Genomic DNA, 16,394 nt, shown 5'->3' on the forward strand with positions numbered 1-16,394 from the left:
CCACAATTTTGTGAATTTCCCCATCTTCCCTTTGTTATTGATTTCTAACTTCATCTCTTTGTGGTCAGAGAAGACATGTCCCATGTTCACTTGGGAAGAATGTGCATGCTGCTGTTGTTGAGTGGAGTGTTCTGTATATGTCAGATCTAGTTGGCTTATCAGGTTGTTCAAGTCCTCTATTTCCTTACTCATCTTCTGTCTGGTTGTTCTATCCATTACTGTGAGTGGGATATTGATGTCTCCAACTATTACTGTAGAACCGTCTATTTCTCCCTTCAATTCTGTCAGTTTTTGCTTCATAAGTTTTCAGCCATTATTTCTTCAAGTGTTCTCTCTGCCCCTTTCACTCTCTCTTCTCCTTCTAGAACTCCCACAGTGTTGTCTCTTTTATGAGGGCCTGTAGTTCTCTTAGGCTCTGTTTGCTTTTCTTCAATCTTTTTTCTTTCTGTTCTCTGCCTTGACGACTTCTATTATCTTATCTTTAAGTTTGCTGATTCTTTTTTTCTGCTTGCTCAAGTGTGCCCTTGAATTCTTCTAGCAAATTTTTCATTTCAATTATTGTACTTTTCAGCTCTGGAATTTCTTTTCGGTTTCTTTTCAAGCTTCCTATCTCTTTATTGATACGTCTGTTTTGTTCACACATCATTTTCTCGATTTTCTCCACGTTTTCTTAAGTTAGCTGAGCATCTTTAAGAGAGTTGTTTTAAAGTCTGTCTAGTATATCTGCCATTAGGTCTTTTTCAGGAACAGTTTCTGCTGATTTATTTTTTTCCTTTGAATGGGTCAAACTTTCCTATTTCTTTGTATGCCTTGCGATTTTTTTTGTTGAACACTGGACATTTGAATCTAGTAATGTGGTAATTTTGCAAATCAGAGTCTCCCTTTTCCCCAGCATTTGCTATTTTTGTTGTTTTGATTACTGTAAAATCTGTCTCTTTGCCAAGGATCAGACTGAGGTATAAACTTAAGGTCTTCTCAGGTCTTTTCTCAGCCTTTTGGGCATGTATGGTTACTTGCTAATTTTCCCCATGAATACGGTTGCTTTTTAATATACTAGTCTTTAATACCTGGCTCCCCAAAAGGTAAAAAGTGAAAATGAAGGACGGGGGTGGGGGGGTGGGGGGGAGGGAAGGTGCTGGTCCTTTAAATCCTCGGGAAGTCACTTCAGCTAAAGCATCTTGCAACAATGGAGAGAGGTACTACAACAACAATAGCTGCCCCCTCTTTGTACATTTGTGTTCAGAAGCAGAAATCAGAGCACAGATCCCCAGTGTTTGGAGGATAGGTGCCTTTTTGCCCTCCCTGGTTCCTCCTACAAGCTGTTGACTGAAAAAAAAATGCACAACGTTAGAGTTGTGAGTTAAGTTTTATTTGGGGCAAAATGAGGACTATAGCTTGGGAGACAGCATTTCAGATAGCTCTGAGAAACTGCTCCAAAGAGTGGGGAGGTCAGTATATATGTGATTTTGGTGAAGGGGGAGTACATGCTATCAAGCACATATTTTTTGAAGTTTTCTGCTAGTCTTGTGAAGTTTACTGCTAGTCACAAGGAGCAGACATCACCGTAAAGGATTTTAGTGCTTTTCTAGATATGAGGAGATACAAGAATTGGACTCCTGAAAATATCTAACTATCCGAAGACCTGTTCCACCAGTTTTTCCCAGAGCACAGAGTGCCTCATTCCCGATCTCCACCCTGAACTCCTTTCAGGGGGTGTTGAAGGTCAGCAGCTGCAGCGGCTCATAATTTGATCCTTATAGAGGTAGATGGCAAGTGCCAATTTGTAGGTGACAAAGCTGTGTGCAAGCTGCTCCGGGAACACGGGTACGGCCATGCAGCTGGTGGTGACGGATGGGTAGCTGCTACTGTGCAAAGAGCTCAAGTTGACCAAAATTAACAGCGATTTACTGTCCAAGTCTTCCCCTAGAAGTTACCAGCCTTCAACAGAGTCCAGAGTTCCAAAATAAGTACATCAGACAGATTCAGCTAGTGGAATTGTTATTTAGGTGGGGAGTCAGATTCCTGGTGCTTCCTACTCTGCCATCCTCCCAGATCCTCTATTTCACTTACTTTCATTGTTTTCATTTTGGTAAACAACTGCTTTTGGCTATGCCCTAGCCTTGAGCTCAACTTTTGTGTTCCACAAGTTTTGATAACGCAGTGTCTTCATTTTTTTGGCTGTTAAATTATGACTTTATTGTCCCGTACCAGATAATGCAGCCTATACTACTTGTATTATTTTTGCTTTGGTACCTTTGACGGTTTTTTTGAGATTCAAAATACGGTTAATTTTTGGTAATGGGTTAAAATACATTTTAAAAAATGCCTGAGTCCACACAGATACCAAAATTAGAGACAGAACAGGAAGAAGGAGGAAAGGGAAGGCTGTTAGATGCAGAGGGTCTCCAAGCTGTGCTCCAGGGGTACTACAGGAGCAGCGGCCCTCTGGAGCGGTGACTTGGACGACACTGGGGGAGGGGGCTACGTGGAATCAGGTCGTCCCCTCCCACATGCTTTGCCGGCTATGCCCTCGGGCCCCCTCCACTTCCAGGCCTACGACTCCTAGAAGGAGAGCCTAGGGACCTGTCCTAGATACAAGTGGGGTGCGCTGCAGCTGGTGACGAGGGACCTGAAGGTAGGGAGGGGCGAGGGCTTCGGGGCCCGCAGGTCTGAGGAGGCGCCCGTGCCGGGCCGCATGTAGCCCACCGAAGTCCCACCACCCGGAGCGCGGGGCTCGGGTAAGCTCGGTGCGCCCAGGGCGGCCCAGACGCCGCAGGGGTCACCGTCCCCTCCAGGTCCGGCCTGGGCGACCACGCGCGCCTCCGCCTCCCGGCCCAGCGGGGACGCGCGCAGGGCAGCTCAGGGCGGGGCCGGCGGAGGCGCGCGGCCTCCGGAAGCGCCTTTCCCGGAAGGCAGGGAGGCGGTGCCGGCCTCGGGGGGCGGCCTCGGCGATGGCGGCTGGGCGGCGGGAGCGCTGTCTCTAGCCCGCAGAGCCGCGCCGCTGGAGGATGGCCTCGCTCGGACCGGCAGCTACGGGCGAGCAGGTCCCGGGGGCTGAGGCGGAGCCGGGCGCCGCGGGGCCGCCGCCGCCGCCGCCACCGCCGCCGCCGTCCTCTCTGGGGCCCCTGCTACCCCTGCAGCGGGAGCCGCTGTACAACTGGCAGGCGACCAAGGCGTCGCTGAAGGAGCGCTTCGCGTTCCTCTTCAACTCGGAGCTGCTGAGCGATGTGCGCTTCGTGCTGGGCAAGGGCCGCGGCGCCGCCGCCGCTGGGGGCCCGCAGCGCATCCCCGCCCACCGCTTCGTGCTGGCTGCCGGCAGCGCAGTCTTCGACGCCATGTTCAACGGCGGCATGGCCACCACGTCGGCCGAGATCGAGCTGCCCGACGTGGAGCCCGCCGCCTTCCTGGCACTGCTGAGGTGAGCGGCGGGCACCGAGCCGGCCTCCCCAACCCCGCTCTCCTTACCCTCCTTACCCTCCCGGCCTCAGTTTCCTCCCGAGTCTGTGATGCTCGGGAAGGGCGAAACCGAAATTTGTCGGCCGGGACGGCTGCCCGCTGGCTGTGAGAGTAAATATTAGTGTCTAAGGCCAATTAGCGTGCGTTTTCACATTCCAGTAGCGGGTTGTTGCCCACGCTTGGGAATTAGAGAAGTGGTGAGGACAGAGTATGGGTCAGGTTGTCCTGATTGCCCATTTGCGACGTTTTAGGTTTTTGTTGGGGAAGAGGGATACTTGGGAAGTTTTGTAGACGAGATGACCTTTTAAATTTTTTTAAAATTTATTTTTACTTTTTTTTTTTGGTACGCGGGCCTCTCACTGTTGTGGCCTCTCCCGTTGCAGAGCACAGGCTCCGGATGTGCAGGCTCAGCGGCCATGGCTCAGGGGCCCAGCCGCTCCATGGCATGTGGGATCTTCCCGGACTGGGGCACGAACCCGTGTCCCCTGCATTGGCAGGCGGACTCTCAACCACTGCGCCACCAGGGTAGCCCCTATTTTTACTTTTATTTTATTTTTATCCTCTTACGCCTTTTTCATTCGTGTTAGTTGTCATGATCCAGGACAGTGAATATCAAACAAGTAAGTTTGGCTTTAGCTACCTTTTGTTCCTGCAGATAAGGTTATGTTTGCTTAAAAACGAATCTCCCTTTCGATGTTAAGAGTTTGCTTTTTGATTACTTGAGGATAGAAGATTGACTTCTGATTAATTTTATTTAATGGAAGGGAGCTAATAGTTTGGCATTATTAGCTGTTATTCATGAAAGGCCGTTTCGGAACGTATAGGTATTGTTTGCTACAATTTTACAAATGGGACTGCAGCCCAGAGAAGTCAAGTAACTTGAAGAGGTAACAGAGCCAAGTCATACCAGAGGCCATGTGTGTTTCATTATACCAAGATGGTTTTATCTGCCTGAGTAGAATGTATCATTAAAATAGCAGTCTTGGGTGGTACTGAGACAAAAACAGGTAGGTCAGTGGAAGAGATAAATACTCCACAAAGGCTCACAGCTCTCAGGAAGATCAAGGAAATTGAATACAAAGTTAACACAACACAGGTAGAAAAGAAATCTAAAATCCCATTAATAAGTGGATAAAGACAGGATAGATAACTTAGGGAAAGAAAAAATAATAATTAACAATGAATGTTTAACTTCGATAGTAATTAAAGAAGTGCAAATTAAAAAATGTACTTTTCCTCTTCCATTAAACCCTCCAGTTTTTTTTTTTTAAGATAACATCTGGGGAGCCCTCTCTGACAGAGGTGGTGGTAAAACAGTCTGGCACTGTAGATTGTTTTCCCCACAGGTAGGAGGTATTCAAGTACTGAAAATGTTCCCCACAAAAATATTTAAGGCAGGATTATTTATAGTAGTGAGGAAGTAGTCAAGCAGAGAGAATGCTTAGATAAACAGTGATAGGTGCATTTGATGGAATGTAGTGCAGCAACTAAGTATGATATTCATGAAGACTAGGTAATAATATTAATGTGGAAAATGTATATAATTAGCATTTGAAACTGTGCTCACTATGATTAAAAACTGGGAAAAGAAACAGCAAATGTATACTTAGAGAAAAGGAGAGAAGGAAATATACCAAAATGCTAACCAAAGTTGTGTTGGAATGGTAAGATGATGTTGACTTTTTTTTTCTCTTTGTTTCTCATATTTTTTGCAATTTAGTTCAATTACATTTATAAAGGGGGAAAAAACAACTCAAAAGCTAGGATCTAGATCATTTTGGTTTTTGGTTTGAAGTCAACCGGGAGGATTGGTTATAGCTCATTTAGATTTTCTAAACTAGAAGTATTCTTTAATGAGCTGTTGGTCCACCTGCATTGTAATCACCTGGAGTACTTGTTAAATTTGTAGGTCTCTTCCCTCCTTACAATATTGTAATATTTGGAGGTGGGACCTTGAGAGCATATTTAATACTCTCCCTAAATACTGATACGTGAGAGCCACTGATCTAAAAATATTGTTGGGTAGCTTTTTCCTTTAAAAAACATTGAGATTGCTAGGATAAGAATGTAGAGGGAAAATGCTGATTTCATACTTTCACTGAAGCTGTTGATCAGTCAATACTTTCCCATCAATAGAAAATAAGTGAATTAATCTGAGTCCTTGAAATTTTCCTATTTTCAGCGTAGTCATGTTATTTGTCCTTCAGGTTCTAGTCATTGTTCTATTCTGAAAGTGATTTTTTTTTTTTTTTTTTTGAAAGTGATTTTTAAACTTAGGTTATTTAACGGCTGGTTATGAAGCATAGGTGCTGTGCTTACCTATTATTGCGTGACAAAAAGATGTCTCACAGTACTTGCTGAGGTGGAAAAGCAGGTTAGCTTGGGCATACTTTTATGTTTACAATTTGAATTAGTTAATATTACTTAAAGGCTTTTGAACTTGAGTTTGAAGCACTTTAAGAAACTGCTCACTTTGATCTGCCAGACCTTTACGTGATGTTCTTTAGTTGCTCATTTGAGAAATACTGCCTCCCTTGTTATGGACTTCGTCTTCTTTCTCTCTTAAATCCACATATCCAGTCCTGTTCATTCCATCTATTTAGCAATCTCTTGAATCTTCTCTTTATCCCAAGCACCTTTACCATAGCTGAGCCACCTGCTGTAAAAATCTCCTCTTTTATTTCCCCACATGTACCCCTAATCCCTTCCGATCATTCTTTATACAATAGCCGAAGTAACTTTATAATTATACAGACCTTATTATATTCTTTTCCTAGTTTAAACCCTCCCAATGCCTCCTGATTGTTCTTAAAATAAATCCGAATCCTTAATGTGGTCTCTAAGGCCCTGTCTGATCTGAGACCTGTCTAAAAAAAAGAAAAAGAAAAAAGAAATACTGCCTCCCTGTGCCAGTCACTGTTTTAGATATTGGATACAGCAGTGAACAAGAGAAAGTCCCTGCCCTCGTGGAGCTTATTATCCAGTAGGGAGAAACAAAGATATAATGTCAAGTACTGGTAAGTATTTTAAGGAAAAATGATCAAGTCATGAGGGAAGGAGCATTCTAAGCAAGGAAAAACATGTTTAAAGCCCCAAATTTCTCCTGTTAGAGGAATTGCAAGAGTAAACCAGTGTGATTTGAGCAGATAGAATACAGGGGAAAGTGGTAGAAGATAAGGTCAAAAAGATAGGCTGGCCAGGGTCATGCAGGGCTGTGGAGCCTGTGGAAGGACTTGGATTCCCTCTGGTGTCTGGTGGGAAGCATTTGAACAGGGGAGCGATATGATCTGGTTTACATTTTTTAAAAACTCATTCTGGCAGTTGTTTGGAGATTAGACTGTGGAAGGAGTAAAATGAGTAGCAGGGAATTGAATAAAAGAGGCTCTTGCAGTAGTTCAGGCAAGAGCTGATGGTGGGTTATATATACCAGGGTGGTAGTGATGGACATGATGAGAAGTAGTCAAAATCTGGATATATTTTGAAGGTAGAACCAAGAAGATTTACCAGACATCCAAGGAGGGATATAAGATCAGCCAGTTAGAAATACGAACCTGGAGTTTAGGGAAGAGCTGCTTGCTGAATATAAATTTGAAAGTTAAGAGTAAATGGGCTGTGACAGGGCGAGAGAGAGTCATGGACATATACACACTAACAAACGTAGTAAGGTAGATAGCTAGTGCGAAGCAGCCGCATGGCACAGGGATATTGGCTCGGTGCTTTCTGACAGCCTGGAGGGGTGGGATAGGGAGGGTGGGAGGGAGGGAGACGCAAGAGGGAAGAGATATGGGAACATATGTATATGTATAACTGATTCACTTTGTTATAAAGCAGAAACTAACACACCATTGTAAAGCAATTATACCCCAATAAAGATGTTAAAAAAAAAAAAGAGTAAATGGTATTTAAACCATGAGGCCAGGTGAGATTACCTAGGGAAGGAATGTGTAATAGACTGTGAAGAGAAGGAGGTACAAGGATGAGCTCTGGGACCCTCCAGCATGTAGAGATGTAGCAGAGGAGGAGGAGCATGGGATGAGACTGAGCCACAGCTGTTAGTGGAATTAGAAGGGAAAACAAGGAGCCCACGTGGTGTCCTGAAAGTCCTGTTGAAGAAAGTGCACCAATAAAGAGGGAGTTGTTGACTATGTTAAATGCTGCTGAGAGTTGGGTAAAATGAGAACATTGAATTGATTATTGGTTTTGACAACATGGAGGCTATTGATAGCCCTGGCAAGAGTGATTTCAACAAAAGGATTAGAGTAGACTGGGGAGAAAATATGAAGTGAGGAGCTGGAGACCACTAGTATAAATAATCCTCTCGGAGTTTTGTTGCAACGAGGAACAGAGAAATGGAGCGGTGGCTGGAAGGAGACATGGGTTCCTCAGGTGACAACTATTCCTCAGGTTCTGTCTTCAGCTGTCTTCTTCCTTTCTCCCATTAACCCATGGCACTACATACTCCCCCAGCTATATTGCCAAACTTGTACTCGGCCCGAACCCAATTTCCAACTGGACAATCACAAACGAATGTCTAGTACCCATACAGATGGACATGTTAACAGTAAAAATATCTAACACTTAATGAGTGCTTGCCACGTTCCGCTTACCGTTTATTCCTAACCACCTTGTGGGAACTCAAATTTCAGAACAGTCTTTGAGGCAGGCACGCTTATTAGGCCCTGTCTCAGTCAGCTTTTGCCACAATAATGCTATAAAGCACCCCAAAACTCAGGGGCTTAAAAAAGACAATCATTTATTCTTCCTTTGAATATTCTTGTTCTGTGGGTCGGTTGGGGATTGACTCAGGTGGGCTTGGCTCCAAGCTGTAGTTTGGTTCCAGTCTGTTCCATGTGTTTCTTATCCTGTTTGGACCAGTCATGAAGGTTCAGCCCCTTTCTCTTAATTTTTTCCAGCATTGCTTCAGACAGACCACTGCCTTTAGACTTAGCTCTCTCCACTCTTCACACTGTTAACAAAGTTATTTCTCTCACATCCAGACATTATCACAATTCCCCTGAATCTCTTAATGTCTTCTTTTTGCATACAGGATGCAGTTTAAACATTTCAGCAGGTATACAAGACCTTTATGATTTGATATCTATTCCCCTTCCTCTCCATCTGCTCAGTGCCCCAACTCTACTGATGGCCTTTCCCTTATTTTAATACTTGCCTTCTAAAGCCTCCTTGCCTTTGTACTTAGTCTTTCTGCCTAGAAGATTTCCACACTTAATTACCACCCTTCAGATATTCTTCAGGCTTTATCTCCTCTATAAAACATCATTAATTTTGCACTCTGCCTCATCTAATCTCTTGTAGCAAGTTTTGTATCTATTGCTGTACAACAAACAGCTCCAACACTTAGCAGCTTAAACATGGTTTTATTATCTTTCAGGGTTGTGTGGGAGGTTCTTATAGCATATTCTTCAGGTCTCCCATGCAGTCATAGTCTGATAGCAGTTGGGGCTGGAGTCATCTGGAGGTTTGATTCAGGCTGAGTTGGCTGAACCTTTTTCTCTCTTTCTCCATGTCTTCTCCAGCTGATCTTTCCAGCAGGGTAGCTTGACTTCTTGGATAACAGCAGCCCATGGCTCCAGAAAGCACAAAAGTAGGAGCTGCCAGGCATCCTCAAAGTTTAGGTCCCAGACTGGCATTGTGTTAGCTTCTGCCACATTCTGTTAGTTAACGAGAGGCAAACAGGATTAGCCCAGATTCCTTATGGGACAGATCTGTATAAGGGTATGGATAGTAGGAGGCGTGGTTTATTGGTGCCATCTTTAGAGATTAGTTATCAAACCATGCCTAATGCATAATTCTGTTGTAATTATGACATTACTTTTTAATCATTTTATTACCATACCATAAGCTTTTTATGGGCAGAGCTATCGCTCTCGTATTTGTATTTCTAGGACCTGTCTCAGTGTCTTGTTATTATATAGTCCCTCAATAAATGTTTTTGAGTAAAATGAAAGAATCAGTAGTGATACACAGTTTCTTGTACATGATCTTGTGATTTTTCTAATTTAAAATGAAATTTTTACCTTAGTCTTTTAATTTTTAAATTAGATTAAATGTAACCTAAGTTTTATCTTTTGGAAAGCCATTCATCTTCGGGGAGAAATCAGAAATAGTTTGATGACCTGTAATTATTTCTCTGTGCTCTTGTCCTTAGAGGTAGTGTATCAGAGCTGAAATGTTCACTTTAAAATACAAAGTATTGTGCTAATATGTTTAATTTTTATATTTTGTAAACACTGGCTTACATAGTTTGTTTAATATAGCAGTTTTAGTAATTAAATAGAATGTAGAGAAAACATGGATGTATTGATAAAATATGAATCAAGGTGATTCTAGGATTTTCAAGTAGCCTTTTTTCTTATTAGAAATGAAAATGGTTTCCCTATCAATGATAGCTAGAAACCTGTACTGAATTGTCTAGTCGGCGCACATGTATTCATTAAGGCTTAGCCAGGTGCCCACACTGTGTCCGATGCTGTAGGAAAGATATAGGGAAAAATATAAGAAACACAGAGTTCCCTTTCTTATTGTTTATAGTCTAGTATTTATTTATAACTTGCATTGCTCCAAAAAGAATTTAAAATGTCATACAAGAAACACAAGGATAAGAAATAAAACAGAGCCAAGATGAAGCCAATACAAAAATGCATGCTATAGGTACTCTACAAACTTAATTTTGATAATTTTAGCAACTATTACAAAAAGAGAAACCTGGCTAGTCAGTTACAATTCATAGTGTTTGTAGATTAAAAACAAACCAACTGCTTAGGAGATGCACAACTCTGTCTGACAATAAGATCAGTTAAAAAAAAAATTCCTGATGCAGTCCCCTCATAAAGAAGGCATTACTGGGACTTACCTGGTGGTGCAGTGGTTAAGAATCCACCTGCCAATGCAGGGGACACGGGTTTGAGCCCTGGTACAGGAAGATGCCACATGCCGTGGAGCAACTAAGCCCGTGCGCCACAACTACTGAGCCTGCGCTCTGGAGCCTGCGAGCAACAACTACTGAGCCCGTGTGCCCTAGATCCCACGCTCTGCAATGAGATGCCACCGCACCACAACGAAGAGTAGCCCCCGCTCAATGCAACTAGAGAAAAGCCTGCGCACAGCAACGAAGACCCGACGCAGCCCAAAAAAATAAATAAATGAAGGCATTACTGACATCAGTAGTATCCTCAATCTATGTCTTTAGATATAAATGTAGATGTTTCTTAAATATATTCGAGCCAAAGGTATATTACTGAGGTATAATTTCATAAAAGCAATTTGAATGGGGTTTTGGACCATATAGAATAGTCTAAAAACACAATTCTTTGGTTCCTGGGATGTTCCTCCTGCCCTCTTTTCATCTTTTAGATCTCAGGTAGAAATTCTTGTAGGAAGCTTTTCCAGATCTCCCTGTCGGGGGGCCCCACTTATAGATTCTTAAAGAACCACGTACTTCAACTTTGTGGAGCTGGTTTCCTTAAGTTTGAATCTACTCAAACAAATGATAATAAAGGCCCCACATTTCAGCTCTGTATTTTATAACTCTAGTAATTTTTGCTTGAAAAAAGATTAAGGCAGATGTAAAGACTTCTTCCTATCTTGCCCTTAAAACAAAAACTTCCTAGGTTTCTAGTTTAGGAAGGGAACTGAGCATGATGTTAGCCTTCTCTCTGCCCCAGTTAAACCGACTGTAAAGAAATACAAAAGAAAATAAATCCATTACAGTGAAGACAAAAAAAAAGGAGAGAGATTGGAAGCCAATGTGGAAAAGGAACAAAGCAGTTGGAAGTGTGTTGATGAAATGGAGTGGCCAGGTCTGGAGCCCAGAATCCAGAGCATGAGGAACTACAGTGGTGGTGGGAGCTGCCTTTCCTGGCTGAGCCCCAGCACGGCTCTAGGTGGAGAGTTGGTAGTGAAGAGGGTGAAAATGAGAAGGTAGGGTTAAAACATGGGCATTAATTTAAAGCCTGTTTATAGGCCATCCCCTCAAACCCCCTCTTGTATGCTAACTCCTGGTGACATCTGACAGGCTCCTCTTTAAATAAACTAGACAAACCACCTGGGGAGAACTAGGGTGCTGATTTGGTTTAGGGACTCCAGGGTAATGGCATGGGTGGCGGCGGGGGGGGGGGGCGGTTGATCTCTAACCTAAAGGCTGCCTTCCCACTCCAATGCAAGGTGCCAGTCAGCAAGCCTCCCACATGCACAGCTCCCAGCCACCCTTTCCATTTGGGAGAAGGTTTTAGCTGGAAAGCAGTCCTATACTTACACAGCAGCAAAGAAAACTTACCAGCTACCAGGATATTCAACTGGAGATAATCATTAATCTTTTGACATATAAGGAAAATCAGAATATGAAAAAGACCAAGAACAGCTGATCCTCGAGGAAATAGGTAATTCAGGGAACAGAAAGGAACTTTTAAAACTTGGAGACTTGAGAACATTTTTGCATCCATAAAAAGGAGACATAGTGCTGTGGAGTTAAAAAAAAAGGAACACTCAAGAAAGAAGCAAGAATTCTTAGAAATTTAAACATGTGATTGCTGGGGAGAAAAATAGAAGGGCTAGAAGACTGGCAAGGAAACCTTCTGAAATGCAGAGGAAAATAGAAATGAAGCAATATAAAAATAAACAGCTAACATTTACTGAGGCTAAGTATTTGTCAGGCATTATTCAAAACACTTTGTGTATTTTAACTGATATTAATCCTCACCAGAGCATTATGAAGTAGCTACTGTTATCCACATCTCTTTTCAGAGAGGAACACAATGATAACTCGTTTAAAGTCACATAGCTGTCAGGTGATGGAATAGGCTCAAACCCAAGCCATCTCTCCCTGAGTCCAGGCAAATTAAAACAGCCCTCACCTGACGGGCCTGATAGTCTAGCACTGAGAGCAGCCAGAAGCCCAGAAATGGCGTGTTATGGTAGACAGCTCTTGCATTTCCCCAGCCTCTGTTTCCTCATCTTTAAAATGCAGGTAGCAGCACCTACCTTCCTTGTGGGAGGATTAAATGAATTGGCATCTGTCAGATGGTAGCGACGCAACAAATGTTCATTTTCTCTTTCTCCTTTTTATTCATTCCCCTACCCCTGACTATAAGGGACTAAGTGGTTTTTTCATTCCCTGTACTCATCACCAAGTGGCACCTGATGTTAAATGAGTATTATGAGGGTGATACAGATGGCTGACTTGAAAGGTTTTTGAAAAAATGTTTGAAAACCGTGTAATCTTGAAAAACAGCAGCCTTCACTTTTGAACCTGAGACATAGGGAAGTATGAGAATGCACAGCCTCCACTGGAGGTAGTTGTAAGGATAATGATATTATTAGAGGAATGCCAGCATTTGGTTAGGGTGGGATGTTAGGGGGATGCAACAGGCTAGAATTTCATCTTGGGCGGTGAGTCTGCCCACCAGAATAAAAGAAGAAATTGAAAAGCAGTGGATAGGGACATGAAATAGAACTGCCTTTCCTCACTCACTTTACTGTATAGAGTGTTCTGAAAGATGTTAATGGGTTTTCTTTTTTTTTTTAATAAATGTATTTATTTTTGGCTGCATTGGGTCTTCGTTGCTGCGTGTGGGCTTTTTGTAGTTGTGGCGAGCAGGGGCTACTCTTCGTTGCAGTGTACAGGCTTCTCATTGCAGTGGCTTCTCTTGTTGCAGAGCACAGGCTCTAGGCTCGCGGGCTTCAGTAGTTGTGGCTCGCGGGCTCTAGAGCACAGGCTCAGTAGTTGTGGCGCATGGGCTTAGTTGCTACGTGGCACGTGGGAATCTCCTGGACCAGGGCTTGAACCTGTGTCCCCTGCACTGGCAGGTGGATTCTTAACCACTGCACCACCAGGGAAGCCCCCTAATGGATTCTCTTAAACTCTTATTTTACGACTTGGGTCCTGGGAATATAAGTGTAATAAGTGTTCTTTCTAAGTCTTTAGTATTGCTAAAATGAAATACTTGTTCTTAATGCCTTATTTCTCCAGCACCCTCAGCTATGCTGAGTGTAGCTGAGAACTGGGCAGTAAGCACAAAGGTCTCTGAGGAACCACAAAGGAGCCCTGAAGTGGATATGCAGAAGCTTCAGTATAGTTCAGCAAGAACTGCCCAGGCCTTCTCTGAGAATCTTATGCTTTATCTGCACTTCTAGGAATCTGATTTATCTAGTGACCTAACAGTTAGAAGCAGCCAACCGGGGTGGGGAAGGAGGTATTGGTTTGATAGTATTTTGAAAGAAAGTTGGATCTAAATACTCAAAAGCACATAGCAATATGGGGTCATTTAATACACTATTAAACTGTTTTATTCCTCCAAAGCCCCAGTACTCTAGTCTTTGGTCATAATGCTAATTCTGGGATAACAAAGAAAGGTTAAAAAATGCCCAGAATAAGAAGACACCATTATCAGGAAATAAATGGATGTTTGACATTTAGAGATGTGAACTTAAGCCATCTGTAGATTTGCTTACATGAACATCCTTTGATGAAGGAGAGATAAATGAACCACTCATCCTAAGCTGCTGTAGGTGCTAAAAGACCTCTAAAAATTTGACTTGGAGACATGAAGGTCCCATGATCTTCACTTAACTTTAGTCTCCTCTATAAATGGACACTGCCTACCTCTCAGGATTGAGTCAGAATAAAATGAGGTGATGTGTGTGCACATGCCCTTGTAGCCCTGGAAAGTTTGATGTACTTTTCAAGTTATTTTTCACTTTGCTCATTATCTTTTAAAATATTCCTCAGAGGTTTAACACTGATGGATTGCTTATCTAAAACCCTACTGATCATCTCTGCAATTTCCACTTGTTTCCCAGATTTCTGTATTCAGATGAAGTTCAAATTGGCCCAGAAACAGTTATGACCACTCTTTATACTGCTAAGAAATATGCAGTCCCAGCCTTGGAAGCACATTGTGTGGAATTTCTCACCAAACATCTGAGGGCAGATAATGCCTTTATGTTACTTACTCAGGTAAGTAAATGTAGCTAAGGTATGTATCATTTAGCTTTAAAAAGTGGGTACAACTATATATGAATATTTACTGTTTCCTGGAGAATTAGTCCTAGATTATTATTTTAAAGCATATGAAATCTTCTGGTATCATTCAGGAAAATACATCAGAGTCATATAATTTTAGAATAGAAAAGCAAATTAGAGTTAATATATCATATAATAGGTAAAGAAACTGAAGCCTTATATAAATAGGGCATTATGACTCCAAGTTATATAACTGTTTAGGATTGGAGTTGAGGTTAGTATCCAGCATTGTTCCTGCTATGATTGAGAGTATGATAGCATGAAGCTTTCTGGACATCTTTGTTCTTGATTTGCGTTGGGTCTGAAATTAAGATTGAATATTTCAAGTCCGGAAAAGTTGTAAGATTTACTGTCTTCTGTCTTTAAGCTTGCTGACCCACTTCTGGAGGAGTTAGAATTTAAGAATATCCTTACTTTGACATTTAAAAAAGTTTTCACTGAGTATACTATACATGCAGAAAAGTACACATATCATAAGTGTACAGTCTGATGAATGTTTACAAACTGAACACATCTATGGAACCATTAACCAGTCTTTAACTTATACTATTTAGCATCTGTTAAATGCCTGTAACCTGAGCTCCATACTTGAGATATAAATAAATTGTTGTTGTTCTTTTTAGACAATGTTATGATACCCTTTTACAAATTTGTTTTCAAAATCCTAAACTAGTCTGTATAACCCTGTGCTAGGGGTTGAATTGTGTCCCCCAGAATTCATGTGTTGAAATTTTAATCCCCAGTACCTCAGAATAAGACCTTTTGGGGAAATAGGGTCTTCACAGAGTTAAGCAAGTTAAAATGAGGGGGGAAAAAGTCTAAGCTGATAATATATAATCCTACTGAATATTAGTAATGGAAATAATCATGGCTGTTCCTTAGCCTAACCGTCTCATTTTCCAAATGAAAAATCTAAAACCTGGCTAGTTAACTACCTGCCCAAAGTCTCACAACAGGCTAGGTGGGGCCAGAGCCCAGAGCTCAAGTTTCCCAGTTCTACATCCATTTTTGGTTTTTTTATTTTTTTGTTTGTTTGTTTTTTGCTGTACGTGGGCCTCTCACTGTTGTGGCCTCTCCCGTTGCGGAGCACAGGCTCTGGACGCGCAGGCTCAGCGGCCATGGCTCACAGGCCCAGCCACTCCGCGGCATGTGGGATCTTCCCGGACCGGGGCTCAAACCCGTGTCCCCTGCATCGGCAGGCGGACTCTCAACCACTGCACCACCAGGGAAACCCTCTACATCCATTTTGTCATACCAGAAATGACTGATGGCATTTTTTTTTTTAATCTTTGGCCGTTAAGTATTTATAGTTATAGAAGAAAGAACATGCTGATGTCACCTCTTCTTAGACATAATCACAGAACTCCATGTCTGTATATATTGTATTCCAGACACTAAGCTAGTCCCTTTGTATATATTATCACATTTACTCCTCATTACAGCTGTGCTGTTGTTTATTATTATCCCCATTTCAAAGATGAAGAAATGGAAGCGTAAAGAGGTAAATATGTTATATAACATGAGACAGCAAGTGGTAAAAGTAAGGTCTCAACCTTAAACCAGTAAGGTACAGTGATATTGATGATAATAATAGCAAAATGTATTGAGTGAGTATTGTGTGCCAGGTACCATTCTGAATACTTGGTATGCATTAATTCATTTAATCTTCACAATAACTTTAGGAGATGTAGCTATTCTAGGTGAAGATTTTCTTATCATCCCCATTTTATAGACAAGGAAATTGAAGCACAGGGAGGTGAAATAACTTGACCAAGATTATATAACTAATAAGTGATGTCTCCTTGCATTTTTTTCCTCTTTTGAATTTGTGATGAAAATCCAATAAAGAAGTTGATAGTCATAAGATTCTTTATTGTCTAAACAATTTTGTTGTATG

The 16,394-nt window shown here is 42.1% G+C and overlaps 1 protein-coding gene across 3 annotated transcripts in view; it reads left to right on the forward strand.

Moving 5' to 3' along the window:
• The first annotated feature begins 2,903 nt into the window (after positions 1–2,903).
• Positions 2,904–16,394, forward strand: part of BTBD1 (BTB domain containing 1) — a 45,535-nt gene continuing 32,044 nt past the window's right edge. Inside the window, exons 1-2 of one of the 3 annotated variants that reach the window (XM_004278310.3) lie at positions 2,904–3,418; positions 14,275–14,431. In XM_004278310.3, coding sequence (XP_004278358.1) covers positions 3,009–3,418; positions 14,275–14,431 — 567 coding nt within the window. In that variant the 5' untranslated portion in view covers positions 2,904–3,008. The remainder of the gene's footprint in view (positions 3,419–14,274; positions 14,432–16,394) is intronic. The other 2 variants (XM_033402941.2, XM_033402942.2) reach the window with 2 other exon arrangements.

Source organism: Orcinus orca, chromosome 2 (assembly GCF_937001465.1).
Source record: "Orcinus orca chromosome 2, mOrcOrc1.1, whole genome shotgun sequence".
Classification (NCBI taxonomy): domain Eukaryota; kingdom Metazoa; phylum Chordata; class Mammalia; order Artiodactyla; family Delphinidae; genus Orcinus; species Orcinus orca.